At 52.8% G+C, this 21,002-nt stretch overlaps 3 protein-coding genes across 6 annotated transcripts in view; 2 read left to right on the forward strand and 1 right to left on the reverse strand.

Annotated features, from left to right (window-relative positions):
- The window catches only part of PLTP (phospholipid transfer protein), a 14,074-nt gene extending 3,684 nt beyond the window's left edge, over positions 1-10,390 (forward strand). The window contains exons 6-16 of one of the 2 annotated variants that reach the window (XM_017877923.1): positions 897-960; positions 1,046-1,109; positions 2,424-2,515; positions 3,665-3,841; positions 3,924-3,983; positions 6,549-6,713; positions 6,814-6,881; positions 9,263-9,305; positions 9,453-9,516; positions 9,600-9,676; positions 10,080-10,390. In XM_017877923.1, the coding sequence (XP_017733412.1) occupies positions 897-960; positions 1,046-1,109; positions 2,424-2,515; positions 3,665-3,841; positions 3,924-3,983; positions 6,549-6,713; positions 6,814-6,881; positions 9,263-9,305; positions 9,453-9,516; positions 9,600-9,676; positions 10,080-10,202 (997 nt within the window). In that variant the 3' untranslated portion in view covers positions 10,203-10,390. The remainder of the gene's footprint in view (positions 1-896; positions 961-1,045; positions 1,110-2,423; positions 2,516-3,664; positions 3,842-3,923; positions 3,984-6,548; positions 6,714-6,813; positions 6,882-9,262; positions 9,306-9,452; positions 9,517-9,599; positions 9,677-10,079) is intronic. The other variant, XM_017877924.1, reaches the window with a different exon arrangement.
- CTSA (cathepsin A) lies at positions 10,323-18,975 on the reverse strand. 2 transcript variants are annotated; one of them, XM_017877921.1, is made up of 15 exons: positions 17,742-18,975; positions 17,371-17,552; positions 17,105-17,216; positions 16,801-16,851; positions 16,632-16,718; positions 16,236-16,391; positions 15,807-15,898; positions 15,046-15,130; positions 14,368-14,459; positions 14,211-14,289; positions 13,980-14,119; positions 12,111-12,186; positions 11,338-11,427; positions 11,038-11,142; positions 10,323-10,779 (listed from the first exon to the last, which is right to left on the reverse strand). In XM_017877921.1, the coding sequence occupies exons 1-15, from the start codon at positions 17,793-17,795 to the stop codon at positions 10,696-10,698; spliced, it is 1,485 nt and encodes a 494-aa protein (XP_017733410.1). In that variant the 5' UTR covers positions 17,796-18,975; the 3' UTR covers positions 10,323-10,695. The 2 variants fall into 2 exon arrangements, with proteins under 2 accessions (XP_017733410.1, XP_017733411.1); XM_017877922.1 differs by having other exon boundaries at positions 17,696-18,975.
- NEURL2 (neuralized E3 ubiquitin protein ligase 2) lies at positions 17,837-20,515 on the forward strand. 2 transcript variants are annotated; one of them, XM_017877926.1, is made up of 2 exons: positions 17,837-18,874; positions 20,252-20,515. In XM_017877926.1, the coding sequence occupies exons 1-2, from the start codon at positions 18,133-18,135 to the stop codon at positions 20,293-20,295; spliced, it is 786 nt and encodes a 261-aa protein (XP_017733415.1). In that variant the 5' UTR covers positions 17,837-18,132; the 3' UTR covers positions 20,296-20,515. The 2 variants fall into 2 exon arrangements, with proteins under 2 accessions (XP_017733415.1, XP_017733414.1); XM_017877925.1 differs by having other exon boundaries at positions 20,266-20,515.
- The last annotated feature ends 487 nt before the right edge of the window (positions 20,516-21,002 follow it).

The following is a 21,002-nucleotide window of genomic DNA, read 5'->3' on the forward strand; positions in this document are numbered from 1 at the left end:
TTTTTTTTGAGATGGAGTCTTGCTCTGTCACCAGGCTAGAGTGCAGTGGCGCAATCTCAGCTCACTGCAACCTCCGCCTCCCGGGTTCAAGCGATTCTCCTGCCTAAGCCTCCCAAGTAGCTGGGACTACAGGCATGCGCCACCATGCCCAGCTACTTTTTCTGTATTTTTAGTAGAGACAGGGTTTTGCCATATTGGCCAAGCTGGTCTCAAACTCCTGACCTCAGGTGGTCCTCCCGCCTCGGCCTACCAAAGTGCTGGGATTACAGGTGTGAGCCACTGTGCCTGGCCTATTTTTTTATTTTTGCTGCTGAGAAGGAGATATTGTTCTTGTTCTGGAAGACAGTTGGGGAAAGAAGATGATGGATTATCGCCTGGTGTTGGTACACTGTCAGTATTATTTATTCATCGAAGTGTATGCCAGCCCTTGAGGATGCAGGAAGAAGCTCAGAGCCTATCTGGAATGAAAAGCATTTGTTATCGGGGCCTGGAGAGAAGGACTAAGAAAGTGCTTTGGGGATTCAGAGGAGGGGAGTCTGGGAAGACTGCCTGGAAGAGGAAGCATCTGAGCTCAGATGGGGAAATACAGGGTAGGAACGCAGAGGGTGGAAGGGATGTAAGCGGATCAGTAAGCGGATGGATGTGGGGCTGCTCAGAGCAGGTTTGAGGCAATGTGGGTGGATTCATTTGGCTGATGGGACCAGCGGGAGGTCTTGAGAATTATGCTGGAGAGGGAATTCGGGCCTGGTTCTTGGAAAACCTATGTGGAGGAGCTGTTATTCAGGCTGATGCTGAGGAATCCCACTGCCACTATTTCCCTGGTCACTGATTTCTCCTGGACCTGGACAGGGGTGGAGGCAGGTTCTGGGCTCACCCGGCCTCTCCTTTCCTCACAGGAAGGTGTATGATTTTCTCTCCACGTTCATCACCTCAGGGATGCGCTTCCTCCTCAACCAGCAGGTGTGGGCAGTGACAGGTCACAGGGTGGCAAGGGTGGGCCTGGTCTCACTTTGAGAAGGCCCTGACTCTGGCTCCCACCTCACAGATCTGCCCTGTACTCTACCACGCAGGGATGGTCCTGCTCAACGCCCTCCTGGACACCATGCCTGGTGAGTTAGTGGGGGGTAAGGCCGGGTGTGCAGCTGTCATGCAGCACCTCAGAGCAGGCCCCTTCCAAGCCCTGCTGTCGAACAGTCCTGGGTTCAAATGTGGCCCCTGGAGCTGACTTGCTGTGTGATTTTGGGTAAAGTGCTCATTTCTCGCTGGGCAAAGTGCTTGTTTCCTCACTTGCCTGGCAGTGCTTCCTCTTGGAGTTGCTGTGAGGATTATCTGAGGAATAGTTGTCAAGGTCCTCATTATGTGCGTGCTGATCACCGGTGTTCCATTTGTCTTCAACACCTAGCACCTAATAGGTGCTCAGTTAACACGAATACATGAATTCCCTTTTTCCTTTTTTTTTTTTTTTTTTTTGAGACAGAGTCTCACTCTGTTGCCAGGCTGGAGTCCAGTGGCGCGATCTCAGCTCACTGCAATCTCCACCTCCCGGGTTCAAGTGATTCCCCTGCCTCGGCATCCCGAGTAGCTGGGACTACAGGCGTGCACCAGCATGCCCGACTAATTTTTTGTATTTTAGTAGAGACAGGGTTTCATCATGTTGGCCAGGATGGTCTCAATCTCCTGACCTCGTGATCCGCCCACCTTGGCCTCCCAAAGTGCTGGGATTACAGGCATAAGCCACTGTGCCTGGCCATGAATTCCCTTTTTCTAAGCCATGACCTCTGTCTACTGTGGGGCAAAGGTATTGTCCCATCACACCCAACACACAGGCAGGGGAAGAGAAGGAGGAGGTAGGAGAAACCAAGGGAAAGGAACCCCATGCCATCTTTTTTTTTTTTTTTTTGAGATGGAGTCTCACTCTGTCACCCAGGCTGGAGTACAGTGGAGCAATCCTGGCTCCCTGCAACCTCCACCTCCCAGATTCAAGCGATTCTCCTGCCTCAGCCTCCCGAGTAGCTGGGATTACAGGCACCCACCACCACGCCCAGCTAATTTTTGTATTTTTAGTAGAGACGGGGTTTCACCATGGTGGACCAAGCTGGTCTCGAATGCCTAACCTCAGGTGCCTGCCTTGGCCTCCCTAAGTGCTGGGATTACAGGTGTGAGCCACTGTGTATGGCGCTCCCATGCCATCTTTTTAGTGATTTGATGAAACCTCTGTGGTAGTAGTAATAATAATAACTAACATTAATGGGCCGTTACTACACAGCAGGCCCTAAGTGCTTTCCACATAAAACTAATTTGACCCTCCTGACAACGCTGTGAGATATGTATCCTCATTTTATGGGTGGGACTCTGAGCCTGGAGAGGTTAAGCACCTTGTCCCACATCACACAGCTGTGAGTGACTTGAGCCTCTTCCTGCAGTGAGCAGTTCTGTGGACGAGCTTGTTGGCATTGACTATTCCCTCATGAAGGATCCTGTGGCTTCCACCAGCAACCTGGACATGGACTTCCGGGTGAGCTGCTCGGGCTGGTGTATGACCTCTGACCTCCTAACAGGACCTCTTTCTCCACTAGGTTGTGAGCTTTTACTTCCTAAAGCACAGCTCTGATGAGGCCACTCTCATTGCTGAGAATGCTGTGGCTCCCTATTACTACAGAATTAGGTTCAGCCTCCTGGGTCTGGTATTTGAGCCCTGCTAATCTTACCTGGCCCCACCTTTTATATCTCATCCTGTTTCTTTGCAGCTGCTCTTTCCCAAATTGGACCCTCGCTTCCCACCTCAGGGCCTTTGCTCATGCACGGTCTTTCCCCAACTCCCCTGAAGGAGCTGGACACAGATTTCTACACAAATCATCTCATTTCATTCTCTCACAACCCTGTGAGTCAGGTACTAACATCATCCTCATTTTAGGAATGTGGAGACTTACTTATAGAGGTGACATCACTTGCCCAAGGCCACATAGCTAGTGTGTAGCCACTACCTTTAGTCTCCCAGAGTAGTATAGCAGTTTCAGAGTGCAGACTCGGGAGCTAGAATCAGTCGGGTGCAGTGGCTCATGCCTGTAATCCCAATACTTTGGGAGGCCCAGGCCAGAGGATCACTTGAGCCCAGGAGTTTGAGACCAGCTGGGGCATCATATTGAGACCTCCTTCTCTACAAAAAGAAAAGGAATGCCTGAAGTTCAAATCCTAGCTCTGCCACTGACTAGCTGCATGGCCCTAAGCATAACTTTTCAGTTGGCCAGTTTCCTAACACGTAAATGGAAATAATCTAGTAAGAAAGCACACGTTGTTAATGCAGATTAAAGGAGTTGATCTATGTGAAGAGCTTACAGTACTTGGCACAGAAGCATGAGTATGCACACTATATGTAAACAGTAGCTGTTGTTACTGCCTCTGGCTTTCAAGGCCCACTCAGATGCCACCTCTTCCATGAAACCTTTCCTGACCCTCCCTCTTCCAGTGTGACGGGCTCGCCCCCTGATAGCAGGTGTCCTCCTTTCAATGCCTTTTAAGAGATGTGCTTGTGAGTCCCCCAAGAACAGCAGCTGGGTTCCCGCTGCCTCCCCACAGTGCCTAGCACAGGGCTGGGAGACACCTGCTGTCAGTCCAGGTGCCAGGCCAGTCTGCCTTGACCCTGACTGTGAATGCCCCACCCCAGGGGGCCTTCTTCCCCCTGACCGAGAGGAACTGGAGCCTCCCCAACCGGGCGGTGGAGCCCCAGCTGCAGGAGGAGGAGCGGATGGTGTATGTGGCCTTCTCTGAGTTCTTCTTCGACTCTGCCATGGAGAGCTACTTCCGGGCGGGGGCCCTGCAACTGTCGCTGGTGGGGGACAAGGTATGCCAGTGCCTGTTTGTGGGATGGGCAAAAGAGGGTCTGTGACAGAGCTCACTCCCTCACTCCTGATTCCCCTGTTCAGGTGCCCCATGACCTGGACATGCTACTGAGGGCCACCTACTTTGGGAGCATTGTCCTGCTGGTGAGTGCTGGCGGGAGACAGGGATAGGGCCACCTGCACACCAGTGAGACCAGGGAGGGGTGTGGGCGGGGCCCCCAGTGGCAGCCACTCAGACAGGGCTCTGGCCTCTTGTCTGTGGCCAATCCCCCTCGCCTTGTCATGGCTGTTCCGTCTGTGAAGGAGGCTTCTCCTTCCTGCTCCTTCCTGCCCTATCTCCTTCGCAGAGCTGCTGTGAGGATTAGCAAGAAACCAAGCTTTGCAAGTGTGAGGGCTTTAATAATAATTAACATATACTATTGTTTATTTGGGTATTGGGGAGGAGAGTGACAGTTACACATTTTATTTATTTATTTATTTTTTTGAGACAGAGTCTCACTTTGTCATCCAAGTTGGAATGCAGTGGCACAATCTAGGCTCACTGCAACCTCTGCCTCCCAGGGCTCAAGCTGTTCTCCTGCTTCAGCCTCTTGAGTAGCTGGAATTACAGGCTTGTGCCACCACGCCCCACTAATTTTTAAAATTTTGTTGAGACAGGGTTTCATCATGTTGCTCAGGCTGGTCTTGAACTCCTGGGCTCGAGTGGTCACCCATCTTGGCCTCCCAAAGTGCTGGGATTACAGGTGTGAGCCACTGCGCCCAGCAGAATTACAAATTTTAGAAGAAATAATTCAGTCATTATCATCATCAAATTTATGGCTAAGAAATTAAGGGCAGGGTCTCTATTGTCAGACTGCCTGGGCTTCAAGCCTAGTTCTGAAACTGAATGACTACATAACCTCTACAAGTTACTTAACCTCTCTGTGCCTCAATTTCCCCATCTCAAAAATGGGGATATGGCTGGGCATGATGGCTCATGCCTATACTCCGAGCACTTTGAGAGGTCAAGGTAGGAAAATTGCTTGAGCCCAGGAGTTTGAGACCAGCTTGGGCAACATAGTGAGACCCTGTCTCTATTGAAAATAAATTTTTAGTCAGATCTTTTTTTTGGGTCGGGGGACAGAGTCTCACTCTGTCACCCAGGCTGGAGTGCAGTGGCGCAATCTTGGCTCACTGCAACCTCTGCCTCCCGGGTTCAAGCAATTCTCTGCCATGACACCCAGCCTAAAAAATAAATTTGTAAAAAATAAACAACAACAACAAAATTGGCAGTAATATCTGCCTCACGTGGTTATTATGAAGTTTGTGTGTGTGTGTGTGTGTGTGTGTGTGTGTGAAATGGAGTCTCTCTCTGTCGCCCAGGCTGGAGTGCAGTGGTGTGATCTCGGCTCCCTGCAAGCTCCGCCACCCGGGTTCATGCCATTCTCCTGCCTCAGCCTCCCCAGTAGCTGGGACTACAGGCGCCTGCCACCGTGCCTGGCTAATTTTTTGTATTTTTAGTAGAGACTGGGTTTCACTGTGGTCTCGATCTCCTGACCTTGTGATCTGCCCGCCTCGGCCTCCCAAAGTGCTGGGATTACAGGCGTGAGCCACCGTGCCCGGTCCTTATGAGGTTTAAAGGAGCCAACACATATACAGTGTTTAGAATCATGTTTGGTGAAGATTAGGCAAGTTGCATCTTACAGTATTCCTTCACTGCCTATAGAAGAAAGCATAGCAGTTTAGAGAAAGAAGATATAGCCAGGCATGGTGGCTCACACCTGTAATCCCAACACTCTGGGAGGCTGAAGCCGACAGATCGCTTGAGCCCAGTTTGAGACCAGCATGGGCAACATGGCCAAACCCCATCTCTACAAAAAAACGAAAGCAAAAACAAAAACAAAATACAAATACAAAAATAAGCCGGGCATGGTGGCATGAACCTGTGGTCTCAGCTGTTCAGGAGGCTGATGTGGCAGGATCACTTGAGCTGAGGAGGTTGAGGCTGCAGTGAGCCATGATCATGGCACTGCACTCCAGCCTGGGTGACAGAGACTCTGTCTCAAAAAAAAAAAAAAAAAAAAAAAAAAAAAAAAAAAAAAAGAAAGGAGAGAGAGAGCAAAAATATAGCAAGTGGTCTGGGCATGGTGGCTCATGCCTGTAATCCCAACATTTTGGGAGGCCGAAGTGAGCGAGTCACTGAAGTCAGGAGTTCGAGACCAGCCTGGCCAACATGGTGAAACCCCGTTTCTACTAAAAATGTAAAACTTAGCCGGGCGTGGCGGCAGGCGCCTGTAATCCCAGCTACTTGGGAGACAGGCAGGAGAATCGCCTGAACCTGGGAGACAGAGTTGCAGTGAGCCGATATCGTGCCACTGCACTCCAGCCTGGGCAACAGATTGAGACTCCGTATCCAAAACAGAAGACATGGCAAGGGGCTGAGATACTAATGCAAAAAGGACATCCACGAAGAGTCTGGATTGGCGATGGACCTGAATATTGAGATGTATTTAGGAAGCAGAAAGAGAAGAATACATTGCTGTTTCTTTGTGTGGCAATGGCATGAAGGCTAGATGCAGATTTGAGGGTTTTGGAAGCCAGAGCTGTCTCTGTATTTGCAATATGAGAGTCCCCAGAGGCAGAAGCTGCACCTGCCTTCGTCCTCTTCTTCCCTGGGGGCTCCACAGGAAACGGCAGGGACTTGACCCGCCCCTGCTGCTCATCCCCCAGAGCCCAGCAGTGATTGACTCCCCACTGAAGCTGGAGCTGCGGGTCCTGGCCCCACCACGCTGCACCATCAAGCCCTCTGGCACCACCATCTCTGTCACTGCTAGCGTCACCATCGCCCTGGTCCCACCCGACAAGCCTGAGGTCCAGCTGTCCAGCATGACTATGGTATGGGTCCTGGAGTGGGGGCTGCTAGCCGGGGGTCAGGGAAAATGGACTGTGGGTTACTGACCTTCTGGGTAACATCCTCCTCCCCATGTTCCTGCAGGATGCCCGTCTCAGCGCCAAGATGGCTCTCCGGGGGAAGGCCCTGCGCACGCAGCTGGACCTGCGCAGGTAGGCAGGTGCACCTCCCTGCACCTCAGTGTCTTGAGGACAATCACACCTGTCCACAGGGATGTTGAGTTAAAATTCAGTCATACCTATAAGTCACTGAGAGCTGGGGTCTATCTTTGTTAACGCATGCTAAAGTGCTTTGGTAAAGTCTAACTCCTCTGCATTCTCACATGTCCCAGAGGCAGGAAGGGCAGGTATTATGAGAGATGAACAAATGGGTCCAGCAATGTTAAATAACATGCCCACAGTCACACAGCAAAGATCAGAACATGGGTTTTGACAAAAACCTCAGCACAACACAGCTTTGTGACCTTGAGGCCATTTTATCTTTCTTTTTTAAAAATGTTATTATTCTTTTTTTTTTTTTTGAGGAGTTTTGCTCTTGTTGCCCAGGCTGGAGTGCAATAGCGTGATCTTGGCTCACTGCAACCTCCGCCTCCCAGGTTTAGGCAATTCTCCTGCCTCAGCTTCCTGAGTAGCTGGGATTACATGTGTGTGCCACCACGCCCGGCTAATTTTTGCATTTTTAATAGAGACGGGGTTTCATCATGTTGGTCAGGCTGGTCTCGAACTCCTGACCTCAGGTGATTCACCTGCCCCGGCCTCCCAAAGTGCTGGGATTATAGGTATGAGCCACTGCGCTCGGCCTTATTTTATTTTTATTGTATTTGTTTATTTTTGAGACAGAGTCTCACTCTGTTGCCCAGGCTGGAGTGCAGTGATGCAATCATAGCTCACTGCAGCCTTGACCTCCTGGGTTCAAGTAATCCTCCAGCCTCAGCCTCCCGAGTAACTGGGACTACATGCATGCACCACCATGGCTGACTATTTTATTTTTTGTAGAGATAGGGTCTCACTTTGTTGCCCAGGCTGGTCTCCAATTCTTGGGCTCAAGTGATTGTCCCACCTTAGCCTCCCAAAGTGCTGGGATTATAGCCATGAGCCACCGCACCCAGCCCATTTTGTCTTTCTAGGCCTCATTTTCTCCATGTGTTTAATACAGGTAAAAGTAGCATCTGCCTTCTAGGACTGTGTTGTCCAATATGGTAGATACTAACCACATGTGACTATTTACATTTAAATTAATTATAATTAAATAGTTTTTCAGTTGCACTAAGCCACATTTCATTAGCCACATGTGGCTAGTGACTACCACAGTGGACAATGCAGATACAAAACATTTTGTAGAAAATCTGACTGGACAGTGCTGTTCTAAGGTTAAAGGAGATAATGTAGGTTAGGACCCTAGATTCTAGAGGCAGGTTCTGACACTTCCCAGCTGTGTGACTTCAGGCAAATTATGTAACCTTGTGGGGCCTCATTTTCCTCATCTATAAAGTACAAATCGTAATAGTGCCCACTCCTTGGGCTTGTTATGAGGACTGAACCAGTTGGTACTGTATTTTAAAACAGTTTACTAATATTACCTTTTTTTTTTTTTTTGAGATGGAGTCTCGCTCTGTGGCCCAGGCTGGAGTGCAGTGGTGCAATCTCGGCTCACTGCAAGCTCCGCCTCCCGGGTTCACGCCATTCTCCTGCCTCAGCCTCCTGAGTAGCTGGGACTACAGGTGCCCACCACCACACCTGGCTAATTTTTGTTGTATTTTTTAGTAGAGACAGGGTTTCACCATGTTAGCCAGGATGGTCTCGATCTCCTGACCTCGTGATCCACCCGCCTTGGCCTCCCAAAATGCTGGGATTACAGGCATGAGCCACTGCGCCCAACCTACTAATATTAACTTTTTAAACACGTTGGCTGGGTGCAGTGGCTCACACCTGTAATCTCAACACTTTGTGAGACCAAGGCAAGTAGATCACTTGAGGCCAGGAGTTCGATACCAGCCGGAGCTACAAAGTGAGATCCTGTCTCTAGAAAAAAATTTAAGTTAGCCAGTCATGGTGATGCACGCCTGCCGTCCCAGCTACTTGGGAGCCTGAGGTGGGAGGCTGACTTGAGCCCTGGAGGTCAAAGCCACTGCGAGTTAAATTGCACCACTGCCCTCCAGCCTGGGCAACACAGTGAGCCGCTGTCTCAAAAATAAATAAAAAGAAAAAAAGAAAATAAATATCCTTAGTGTCTGAAAGGAACTAAGCAATGTGAGTTTTGTTACATAAAATAAATAACACCTGCAAAGCTACCAGCAGAAGTCTGACACATTAGACGTGCTCAATAAATAAAAAGTAGCAGCCTTGGAGAAAAGGAGACCCAAGTGGCAGCAATAACTGGCCCAAGGATACTTGGAAAGTTATAGCACCTGGAAAGGTGCCTAGTTGGGGCATCTGAGCCTGCAACTCAGGCACCTCTGGCAGGTAGGCCTGGGTAGCCTGAGGAAGGGGAGCTTCCAGGCTTCCTGCCCACAGGGCTCCTTTCTCTCCCGCAGGTTCCGAATCTATTCCAACCATTCTGCACTGGAGTCGCTGGCTGTGAGTGGGGAAGGGTGGGTGGGCTGGGCTGGGTTCGTGAGATCCTGACCCTCACCATTGCCTCCTCATATAACTGCTCACCCATGGGCAGCTAAAGGCAAACCCACCCCTGACTGGCTGACCTGTTTCCCCCCTCGCCCCTCCCAGCTGATCCCCTTACAGGCCCCTCTGAAGACCATGCTGCAGATCGGGGTGATGCCCATGCTCAATGGTAAGGCTGGGGTGTGAGGGTGGAGGAAGAAAGGAGGGGTGAACTGGGCGGGCCCAGACTGAGCGGGGTGCTCCCACCCACAGAGCGGACCTGGCGTGGAGTGCAGATCCCACTACCTGAGGGCATCAACTTTGTGCGTGAAGTGGTGACGAACCATGCGGTGAGTGGTAGCAGGGTGGGGAAGGAGGGCAGAGCCTTCCCCTCTCTCTATAGCTCTCCAGTGCCCTCCACTACCTGACCCCAGCTCCCCCATTACCAGCCGTCCCCTCCCGTTTTAATCTTAGACTCCTAAAAGCCTTTGCACACACTGTGACTTCTCCTTGGAGCACTCTTCTCCCATCCCAATACCTACTAATCGTTCAGGTCTTAGCTCAGAGGTCACCTCCTCCAAGAAGCCCTCCTTGACACCCATAGTCTATACTCCTACAACCTCATTTTAGCACCTTGACATGGAATTATCCATTAGATTGAGTCCCTGAAAGACAAAGACTCTGTCTCTTGATCTCTAAACGCTGGCCTCAGTAACTGAATGAATAAATGAGGCTCCCCTCTCCCCGACACAGGGCTTCCTCACCATCGGGGCTGATCTCCACTTTGCCAAAGGTCTGCGAGAGGTGATTGAGAAGAACCGGCCTGCCGACGTCGGGGTGTCCACTGCCCCCCCACCCTCCACAGCAGCTGTGTGAGCCCCCAACCCCCACGCTGGCAGCTGTCATTCAGGACTCCAACCCCTCTCAGCCCCTCTTTTCCCACATTCATAGCCTGTAGTGCCACCTCTAACCCCCAGTGCCACAGAGAAGACGGGGTTTGAAGTTGTACCCAATTTAATTCCATAATCAGTCAATCCATCAATTACAGTCCGTCCACCACCTCCCTGTGGGCTGTCCTGAGCTCTGTTGGGTTCCTGGGATGGGATCAGTGCATCATAAAGGGCATTCTTTAAGCAGAGATGGGGCCAGGCCACCCCATTCAGGAACTGCTATGGGAATAAAGTGCTAACTTGCCCCCAGGCTGTCTATGGGAGACCCTGGCCCAGTCTGAGATGCACAGGGCTGTGGGAAGGGGGCAGTCCTGAAGGCAGAACCTGGCCTGCAGGGGCACTTTGCTTAGAAGAAGACTCTCCTAGCAGGAGTGGCTGGGAGGGGCCGCATCAGGCCGTGGAGCTGGTTGCTGTGGTCCTCAGTATGGCTGCTTGTTCAGGAAGCGGGAGAACATGGTGAAGGCAGCGAGGGGCTTGTCGGTGGGAACCATGTGGCCGGCGCCCTGAGGAGCAATGTTTGTGAGCTCCTGACCCCCACCATTCCCTCCTCCCCATATAACTGCTCACCCATGGGGAATTCCTTCATCCCAAGCCCTTTATTCTTCCCAGAACCCTCCCCACCCCTCTCCAAAAAAACTTGCCTATACAGGGGCCAGATGGTGACCCATGACCCAGCCTAAAAGGCAGCCAGAGGGATAGGATGGGTGGGTCCTGCTCCTTCGCCTCCGGCCCAGTTATCCCTCAGCAGGCCCAGTCCCTACCTTGATCGTGAGAAAGGCGATGTGGGAGAACTCCTTCACGAAGCCGGCAATCTGTTCCCCACTGTCCCCATACTTCACTAACCAGGGCCGGCGCTGCACCTCCATCTGCCCCATCAGGAAAGACATCAGCCTACAGAAGCTGCATCCTTGCTCAGCTACCAGCAAGACCTTAGGGCTGGGAATTCCTCCACACTTGCCCTCTGTGGACCAGAGCCAGGCAGCCAGCCAGCCACTCCCAGGCATACCCGCCCCTGATCCTCCACAGCAGCCCCTATCCCAGGGCCAGGATCTCTGCCTTACCTTCTGGTTGAGGGAATCCACAAACCACTCATCCCCCATGAAATTGCAGGCCATGTCTACATCTCCATTATATAACAGGATCTGGTATTTCTGAAGCAGGACGGGGTGAAAATGAGTGGTGTGGAACAAGCCCAGGCCTTAGCCCTTCCCTAGTTCAAGGCCTACCCCTCAGGGAATTCAGGGGGCTGAGCTAGATAGCACGAACCAGGGAATTCTCATGTTTTCTGATGACTTACGGCATGTCCAGTATTCTACTAAATGTTTTACCTATGAGATAGATATCATTATCTACCATTATCCCCATTTTACAGATGGGGAACCTGAGGCTCATATTTAAGAAATTTGTCCAAGATTATGTGGCTAGTACAGGGACTTGCACCCAGGCCATGTGACTCCAGAGGCCATGCTATGAACCACTGTGCTGGACAGAACCTGGTCCTAACCTGGCTCTGCCAGTGCCTCCTATATCACCTTGGACAAGGTCTCCTCCCACCCTGGACCTCTGCTGGCCCATTTTTGGCATGAATGAAGCTCTTCTCACCCTTAAGGCTCCTTGGCTGATCCAGACCACTTGGCCTCCTATAGCAGGGCAGCATGGGTGGGGACAAACCCAGGTTCAAATTCTGACCCCACCAATCACAGTACTCTGGACTTCGCTTTTCAGAGTTTCAGCTTCCCTTGTCTTGACAGGAAGTCTAAGGGCCCCCAGCTTGCTGTGCTACTCTGGGGGTCCTAAGGCTGCTGGTGGATCCAGCTGTGCTGTCCCCACTCACCTGTGAGCTAAGCAGCTTCAGATACTGGGAGTTCATGCTTCGGTAGAGACGGCGGTACTGTAAGTTTACCAGAAAGCTGCCGGGAACATACGAGCAGGCCCCAGGAAGACCAGGTAGGGGCGAAAAGTAGTCAACAGATCAGACCTTCTCTCCTATCTCCAAGCTCCAACCCAGAAAGCAGACAGCTGGGTTCCACTCCCCTTTTTGGGGGCCACCTCTCTAGGACTGACCTGGATGATGGGCTGGGATTCAGAGAGCCTCAACTCATCCCCATTTAGAAATGTACAGGGATGCCAGGTGTGGTGGCTCACGCCTGTAATCCCAGCACTTTGGGAGACCGAGGTGAGTGGATCACGAGGCCAGGAGTTCAAGACCCGTCTGACCAACATGGTGAAACCCCATCTCTACTAAAAAAAAATACAAAAATTAGCCAGGCGTGGTGGTGTGTGCCTGTAATCCCAGCTACTCAGGAGGCTGAGGCAGGAGAATCACTTGAACCCGGGAAGCGGAGGTTGCAGTGATCCAAGATTGCACCACTGCACTCCAGCCTGGGCAACAGAGTGAGACTCCATCTCAAAAAAAAAAAAAAAAAAAAAGTACAGGGACACGTTTTGGTTGTTATAAGGACTGGGATGCATCTGGCATTTAGTGTCTAGGGGCCAGCAGGTGTGAGAGTCACAACATATAACAAGGTAGAGTGTGAGCACTGACCAATCAAAATGGACCTGAGCAGGCCCTGCTGGTCCCAGTGTCACCCTTTTACTTGCGGTGGCGAGGGGCTCACAGGAGATTGGACATGGAAGTAATAGTTTGTTGTTGTTGTTGTTTGAGATGGAGTTTCACTCTTGTTGCCCAGGCTGGAGTGCAGTAGCACCAACGGGCTCACTGCAACCTCCACCTCCCGGGTTCAAGCGATTCTCCTCTCTCAGCCTCTTGAATAGCTGGGATTACAGGCACCCACCACCACACCTGACTAATTGTTGTATTTTTAGTAGAGATGGGGTTTTACCATGTTGGCCAGGCTGGTCTCGAACTCCCGACCTCAGGTGATCCCACCTCAGCCTGCCAGAGTGCTGGGATTACAGGCATGAGCCACTGCGCCAAGTCAGAAGTAATAGTTATTAACCAATGTGGTAGCCGGGTGGGTAATCCCAGCACTTTGGGAGGCCAAGGAGGGAGGACTGCTTGAGACCAAGAGTTCAAGACCAACCTGGACAACATAGTGAGACCCTGTCTCTACAAAAAATTTTTGAAAAAATTAGCCAGGAATGGTGGCATGTGCCTGTAGACCCAGCTCCTCAGGAGACTAAGGTGGGAGGATCGCTTGAGCTAGGAGGTTGAGGCCGTAGTGAATTGTGAAGCAACCACCAATGTGGCTACGTAATGAATTGGGGCTGGGCGGGGTGGCTCAAGCCTGTAATCCCAGTACTTTGGGAGGCTGAGGTGGGCGGATCACTTGAGCCCCAGAGTTTGAAACCAGCCTGGGCAATATGGTAAAACACCATCTCTACAAAAAAATACAAACATTAGCTAGGGGTGGTGGTGTGCGTCTGTAGTCCCAGCTACTGGGGAGGTGGGAGGATTGCTTGAGCCCACGAGTTCAAGGCTGCAGTGAGCTGTGATCACGCCACTGCACTCCAGCCTAGGTGACAGAGTGAGTGAGACCTTGTCTCAAACAAAAACATTTAAAATTTAAAAAAGAAAAAAGAATTGGCTGTCAATCCACTGAGGGGTCAGGGATGGATGTTAAACATCCTGTCCAGCTCATCTCATCCAGAAACCCTACACAGAAGATCCCTGGGAACCTGCCGATGCCCACAAGCCCCAGCAACCCACCACCCCAAGTCACAGGTGGCCACAGAGCCTCACTTGCACATGTCCCATTGCGGCAGCTGTTCCGGGATGTGGAGGGCCTTCCGCACATACGGGTTGTTGAGGTAGGTGGAAGCAGCTGTCGTGTTGGTGCAGGGGGGGTCCATGCGCACTTTATCCCCTGAGCGCAGCAATGCCTGGAGGGCACACACAGAGGGTCAGGGCCTCTGCTTCCCTGCCCCACCCCCGTCCCCACCTCACCAGGAGGAAGTCCACGCCCTTGCACACCTGATGCCACGTCCGCTTGAGTGGCAGGCGAGTGAAGATGTTGCCCAAATCCTGGACCACAACAGTGTCCTTCTCATACCTGCATGTGAGGTGGGGGGATGGGTAGAGCCTCCAGATGGGGCTGGGGTTGGCCCCAGGGGCACCCAGCAGCACCTACCTAAAATGGCTGGGCACCCCTCCAGCACAAGGGGCATAGAGGTTGTAGATGTTGAGGCCAGAGTTGCCCACGATGCGGGCCACTTCCTGAAGCTGCAATGATACACCAAGCCACCATGCTTTACAGATCCCTAGCCTCTCCACGACCCCACTAAGTTGTCCCAAGATTTATTGCTCTTGAATTTCACTTCTTCATCCTTCACCCACTTTTTTTTCACAGGTAGGGAAACTTGAGGCTCAGTGGCAGGAATCTTCCCAGCCCTAGGTCCAAATCCTAGCATCACTGCCTCTCAACACTGACTTCAGATAGTGATTTCAAAATTCATGGCCCTCAGGTTTCCTTATCTGGAAAATGTGGGTAGTACGATCTCATTTGAGGGGGAATCTTGAAGCTTAAGTAATCTACATAGACACAGTTCAGCACAGTGCCTGCCACACTGCAGGTGTTTGATAAATGTGAAGAAGTCCTTTCTCCTTCACAGAGGTTATGGGATTTGCTGCCATAGGAGGTGGTGGTGGGAATACACACTTAGACACATGTCCCAGAGAACACTAAATTGCTTAAAGGTGCAAGAAGGCAATGAGGGATGGAGAACAAGGAGTCCCCAAGGAGGGAATGTGGTCCCATTCTTGGGATTAGGGATGGGAGGGCTGATGCAGAGTGACGGCAGAACCTCACATTGGTCACACATTCCGGGTCTTTGTTGTCATAGAAGTTACACTTGTTTTGAGAGCAGCAGTGGGTCTGGAGAGAAGACCAAAGCCTGTAGGAGATGAGAGTGAAAAGTGCATCAGCCTCTGGTGGGAAGAGGAGGGCAGAGGAGGCGAGCATACCCCCACCTCCCACCAACCTCCCTGACCCTAGGAGACTAGGAAAGATATCACAGGGTGTGGTCTGCACGTCACCTAAGCTAGCTCCCAAAGAGGTGCCCCAGGGTCATACAGGCCTCCTTAGTTCCTTTAAAATCTGATCTCTGGCTGGGCGCTGTGGCTCACGCCTGTAATCCCAGCACTTTGGGAAGTCAAGGCGGGCAGATCATTTGAGGACAGGAGTTCGAGTCTAGCCTGGCCAACACAGCAAAATCCCATCTCTACTAAAAACACAAAAAAATTAGGCAGGTGTGGTGGTACGTGCCTGTAGTCCCAGCTGCTTGGGATACTGAGGCACAAGGATTGCTTGAACCTGGGAGGTGGAGGTTGCAGTGAGCTAAGATCGCGCCACTGCACTCCAGCCTGGATGACAAAGTGAGACTCTGTCTCAAAAAAAAAAAAAAAAAGAAAAAAAGAAAAATCTGATCTCTATTCTTTGGCCTTTCAGCACTGCGTTCTTTCTGCAACCCACCTGCTGCTCATAAACCTGGGCTGGACCTGTCATATCATGTGCCTAGAGATCATGTGACTGTCTCACCCTAGAGATTGCCCAACTGCCCTATCCCATACCTGTTCCCCAGAAGGCCATGGTAGTAGGCAAAGTAGACCAGGGAGTTGTCATTCTGCTCATAGGAGGAGAGTCCATTGCCCACAGCCAGCCCCTGTGAAACACCCAGGGTGCTTAGCTCATGTGGAGGGCGAAGAGGAGGAGCCTCCCTCACCCTAACACCCAGACCTTCAGCAATCCGGAAGCTGAAACCCAGGGTAGTTTATGGGGGTGGGTGGGTGTGGGAGGTCACTCAATGTAAAGCACAAAGCTGGCAGCCTGACAGATGAGTTTCCTGTTGTGGGAGGCACACTAGACAGACCTAGGGCAGCTGGTGGTGGGGAGGTTATGCAGGAAGCTGGGTTGGATGGGGATGTTGACCAGTCTGGCCTTGCTAACTGCAAGGCCACAGCCTCAAGGTGCCTCCCTTCCCTCCTGCAGCTGCCCTGCACCTGAAGGTTCATGCTGGGGTCCTGCATGACCAGTACAGCCAGGGTGGGGATGTAGATGCCAGCATAGCTCTCTCCGGTCAGGAAAAGTTTGTTGTTCTTGTACTCCGGAAAGAGGTGGAAGAAATCTTGAAGGGCCTCAAAATTGCTCTGGGCGACCTGGGGATGGGAGAGCAAGACAGAGGGAATCAGGAAGCTTTGGTATTTGAACTGGAAAGAACTTCAGAGATAATGACATCAACCCACCCTGTTTGTGTAAGAGGAAGTGACTGGCCACCATACCACAATAGCATATGACAGAGCGAAAAGTGGACTCCAAGGCCATGCTCTCTCTGCCAGCATCATGCCATGGATGGAGGACTGGGGAGCCTGGGGCAGATGGGCAGGCACCGGACTCACCTCAGTGTCATTAGTTGCATAAAACTTGTCATCAGAGTAGGAGAAGCCCACCCCAGCTGGGGACTCCAGGTATAACACATTGGCAATCTAGAAGGGAGGGAAAAATTAGTTAACTGCCACCCCATCCAAGTGCTCAGACACCCCACAGGACCCACAGCTCCAGCTATACCAGATTCCAAGAATAAGGGTTGTACTCCAGGGTGACACCATCTGGCTGGACCTGAGGAGGAAAGAGATGGCTGAGTAAGTCCCAAGGGCCAGCTGGGTGGAGGGAAAGGGCCACCATGAGAGGCACTTTACATGTGGGCAAAACCCCTGAGAGGTACAGGCAGCAAAGCCAATGGCCCAATGGCATAGAGGAAAATCCCAAGACTTAGAAGGAAGGAAACTTTTTGGAAAATCACAAAGTCCGTTTCTCCCTTTCCCCAGCCTTTTGCTTTAGGAACTGTGCTTTACCCCTGCTGTCCACTCACCAGGAAGGGGCCATGCTCTGTGAGGAGCCCATCTAGGGAGCTGCAGCCGGGACCCCCATTGAGCCAAAGCACCACAGGGCTGTTCTCGGGATCCTTCTGGGACTCCACAAACCTGGGAAGGGGGGTCAGGGCAGTGTTGGTGCAGTTGCAGGGGTCCTTTCCAGCCCTCCCGGCTCCCAGGCGTCCTCAGGGGTCTGCAGAACTACCCCCCACCCCTCATCCGTCATCTGTCCTCCCAGTCCCGTCCGGGAGGCAGGGCGGCAGACCAGTAGTGGAGGTGCTTGGAGCCGGAGCCTTTGAGGTAGCCGGAGTACTGGCGGAAGGACGGCTGCTTGGCCAGTCCGGGGAGGCGCTGGATCTCGTCCTGGTCGGGGGCTGCCTCGCCTCGGGGCGCCCAGGACACTAGCAGCAGCAGCAGGAACAGCGGCGGTGGCGCGGCTCGGATCATCTACGGGAGGCAGAAGAGGGGCTGTTGACTCGCTACTCAGCGCTTCCGTGAAGCAGCCCCCGGGGAGGAGCTGGCGGCGCCTCCGCGAGGGAAGCCCCGGCCCCAGCGCCAGGTCCCACCCTCAAGCCTCCTCTACCGCGCACCGATCCCGGGCTCGGGGATCCCCTCCAGCCTCCGGTGCCAGCTCACCTCTGCTACCCCGTGTCCTTGCTCTCCAGGAGGCGCCCGGGGTCTGGAAGTCATGTGTACTCCGAGTCACGTGAACTCCGGCGCCACGTGACAGTCTTCCTCCCGCCCCTTCTTTGGTCCCTACCGGCCTGGGGGGCGGTGGCGGTCAATGCCAGGTCAAGGTCCGCGGGCCTCGCGGATCGTAGCCCGGGCGCACGCGATCAGATGATCTGGGTGTGGACGGCCAAGTTCTAGGCGAGATGGCTGAGCAAGCGGCGCTAGGACCCCCGGGCAGAGGCTCGGGGAAGGGAGGCAGGTGGGAAATGCCTTACAAGGTCCCCTTGCGGTCACCATCTGAGCCCGCTGCCCAAAATAGCCCCCGGCGCCCGCTGGCCTGCCTTATGGCCGAGAGATGGCTGCTGCCTCCGAGCCCGTGGATTCGGGTGCACTCTTGGGACCCGCGCGCCCGGAGCCCCCTCCCACCCGCTTCCATCGGGTGCACGGTGACAACATCCGCGTGGACCCCTCTGGGACGCGGGCCACACGCGTGGAGAGCTTCGCCCACGGCGTGTGCTTCAGCCGTGAGCCGCTGGCCCCGGGCCAGGTCTTCCTGGTCGAGATCGAAGAGAAAGAGCTGGGCTGGTGCGGACATCTGCGTCTGGGTCTGACGGCGCTGGACCCCGCCAGTCTGGCCCCCGTTCCCGAGTTTTCTCTGCCCGACCTGGTCAACCTGGGCCACACCTGGGTCTTCGCCATCACGCGCCACCACAACCGCGTGCCCCGGGAGGGCCGCCCGGAGGCGGAGGCAGCAGCCCCCAGCCGACCTCCAACCCTCCTGGTGGAACCATATCTGCGCATTGAGCAGTTTCGCATTCCCCGGGACCGCCTGGTGGGCCGCAGCCGGCCAGGGCTCTACAGCCATCTCTTGGACCAGCTCTATGAGCTGAACGTGCTGCCTCCGACGGCGCGCCGTAGCCGCCTGGGCGTCCTCTTCTGCCCGCGCCCCGATGGCACGGCCGACATGCACATTATCATCAACGGCGAGGACATGGGCCCCAGCGCCCGGGGGCTGCCAGCTGCGCAGCCCCTCTACGCGGTGGTGGACGTGTTTGCTTCCACCAAGAGCGTGCGCCTTGTCCAGCTTGAGTATGGCTGTAGGTATCCCTGGGCAGCGACCCCTCCTGGCTCAATGTGGGGACAGGAATCTGCTAGGGCTCCGTGGCCAGTGTGCTAGGCCGTGGTCTGTCCAGCACTAGTTTAAGAGCGGGAGAATCTAGCTTCAAATTGCACCTCTGCTTGTGATCTTGCATAAGCCTCTACCTGGTTTTGGGCCTTGGTACCCATCTTGGCTGATTAAGATGCCCTACAAGTTCGCTTTTAGTTTTGAGAGTGTTTCCTGTATTCACCTAGGGCAGGGATTCTAAACCGATTTTAGATATTAGGGGCCTCTTTGAGAATTGTTTGCCCTTTTCTTAGAAACATGCTTGGCCGGGCATGGTGGCTCACACCTGTAATCCCAGCACTTTGGGAGGCCGAGGCAGGCGGATCATTTGAGGCCAGGAGTTCGAGACCAGCCTGGCCAACATGGTGAAAGCCTGTCTCTACTGAAAATACAAAAATTAGCTGGGTGTGGTGGCATGTGCCTATAATCCCAGTTATTCGGGAGGCTGAGGCAGAGAATCACTTGAACCCGAGAGGTGGAGGTTGCAATGAGCCGAGATCTCACCAGTGCACTCCAGCCTAGGCAACAGAGTGAGACTCTGAAAAAAAAAAAAAAAGAGAGGAAGAGAGAGAGAAGGCAGGCAGGCAGGCAAGGAAGGGAAGGGGAGGGGAGAGGAGGGGAGGGAAGCGAAGCTCAAGCCTGGGCAACAAAGTGAGACCCCTTCTGTACAAAAAATTAAAAAATTATCTGGGCATGGTGGTGCATGCCTGTAGTCCCAGCTCTTTGGGAGGCTAAAGCAGGAGGATCGCTTGAGCCCAAGAACTGAAGGCTGCAGTTCACTGACCACTGCACTTCAGCCTGGGTGACAGAGCAAGACCCTCTCTCTATAAATAAAAAAAGAAAAGAAAGAAACACGCTTATAGACTTGGGCATGCTGGCTTCGAGGAAAAACAAACTCAGACTGAGAGCTTTTTAATGCTGAGGATGATTCATTATAGTCCTGGTAAGCATTGTAGTTATACCTCTGATCACATTTCATGAATTCAGTGCACCAGAACTGTCTTTGTGCCAGGCCTGTACTGGAGGCTGCAGTTGCACAGGCAAATCAGACACTACCCCTGCCCCCAGAAGCTGCTAAGTGAACGGGGAGGGGATTATGCTAAGTGTTATGATATAAACAGGGTTGTAGCTTTGTGATAGCCCTCGGGAAGAGGTGCTTCTCTCAGCCCCATGAACAGCTCCATGAAGCAGGCTGGGCCCAGAGAGCAGTAAGGACTTGCCCACATTTAATGGCAAAGTGGGGACCATGACCTAGATCTTCTGGGTCTTGGCCTCAGACCCACCCTCCAGTTCAGTTTGCCTTTCACAGTCTTCTTCCCACAGTGCCGTCCCTGCAGACTCTGTGCCGCCTAGTGATACAGAGAAGCATGGTGCACCGGCTGGCCATTGATGGGCTCCACCTGCCCAAAGAACTTAAGGATTTCTGCAAGTATGAGTGAAGACCCGCAGCGCACCAGAGCAGAGCTGCATCCTGGGGCCCCAGACCTGTGGCTGGCTGGTCTGAAGTTGGCCATATTGCTGCCAAGAAGGACCAGAAAGAAATAAACAGCCAATGCTGACATCTTGATCACTGGAAGGTCTCCTTGCCCTCCAGCCTATGAGACGCACTTCGTTTAGAATCACTGCAGGTCAGCAGGTCGGAGCAAGAGAGCAGGGGTCCCTAGGCTGGCTGCTTGTTAGAGTCATCTTAGGATGACTTAGGATACGTAAAGAGTGCTGGTGTCCCACATCCCATCCCTAGGGATTTATATTTGATTTGTTGGGAAATTAGGCCTAGACATTGTTTTTTGTAAAAGCTTCTCAAGAGATTCTCATGTACAGCCAGGGTTGAGAAGTATGTCCCTAGAATAGAGGTTCCAACTTTGTCATATATTATAATCACTTGAGGAACTTTGAAAAATACCAATACCTGGCCTGTAATCCCAGCACTTTGGGAGGCCGAGGTGGGTGGATCACTTGAGGTCAGGAGTTTGAGACCAGCCTGGCCAACATGGTGAAACCCTGTCTCTACTAAAAATACAAGTTGGCCAGGCATGGTGGCGGGTGCCTGTAGTCCCAGC

The sequence above is a fragment of the Rhinopithecus bieti genome, unplaced genomic scaffold (genome assembly GCF_001698545.2).
Source record: "Rhinopithecus bieti isolate Rb0 unplaced genomic scaffold, ASM169854v2 scaffold_10347, whole genome shotgun sequence".
In the NCBI taxonomy this organism is placed as follows: Eukaryota; Metazoa; Chordata; class Mammalia; order Primates; family Cercopithecidae; genus Rhinopithecus; species Rhinopithecus bieti.

Bases quoted from the DNA above. Each gene is read 5' to 3' on its own strand.
- CTSA (XM_017877921.1), bottom strand. From the start codon at position 17,795: ATGACTTCCAGACCCCGGGCGCCTCCTGGAGAGCAAGGACACGGGGTA. The intron at 11,428-12,110 runs GTGAGTGGGGAC...GTCCTGCTTCAG, and splicing joins TGAAGCTGCTTAGCTCACAG to AAATACCAGATCCTGTTATA. The intron at 10,780-11,037 runs GTAGGGACTGGG...ATTGCTCCTCAG, and splicing joins TCGCCTTTCTCACGATCAAG to GGCGCCGGCCACATGGTTCC.
- NEURL2 (XM_017877925.1), top strand. From the start codon at position 18,133: ATGGCTGCTGCCTCCGAGCCCGTGGATTCGGGTGCACTCTTGGGACCC. The intron at 18,875-20,265 runs GTAGGTATCCCT...TTCTTCCCACAG, and splicing joins TGTCCAGCTTGAGTATGGCT to TGCCGTCCCTGCAGACTCTG.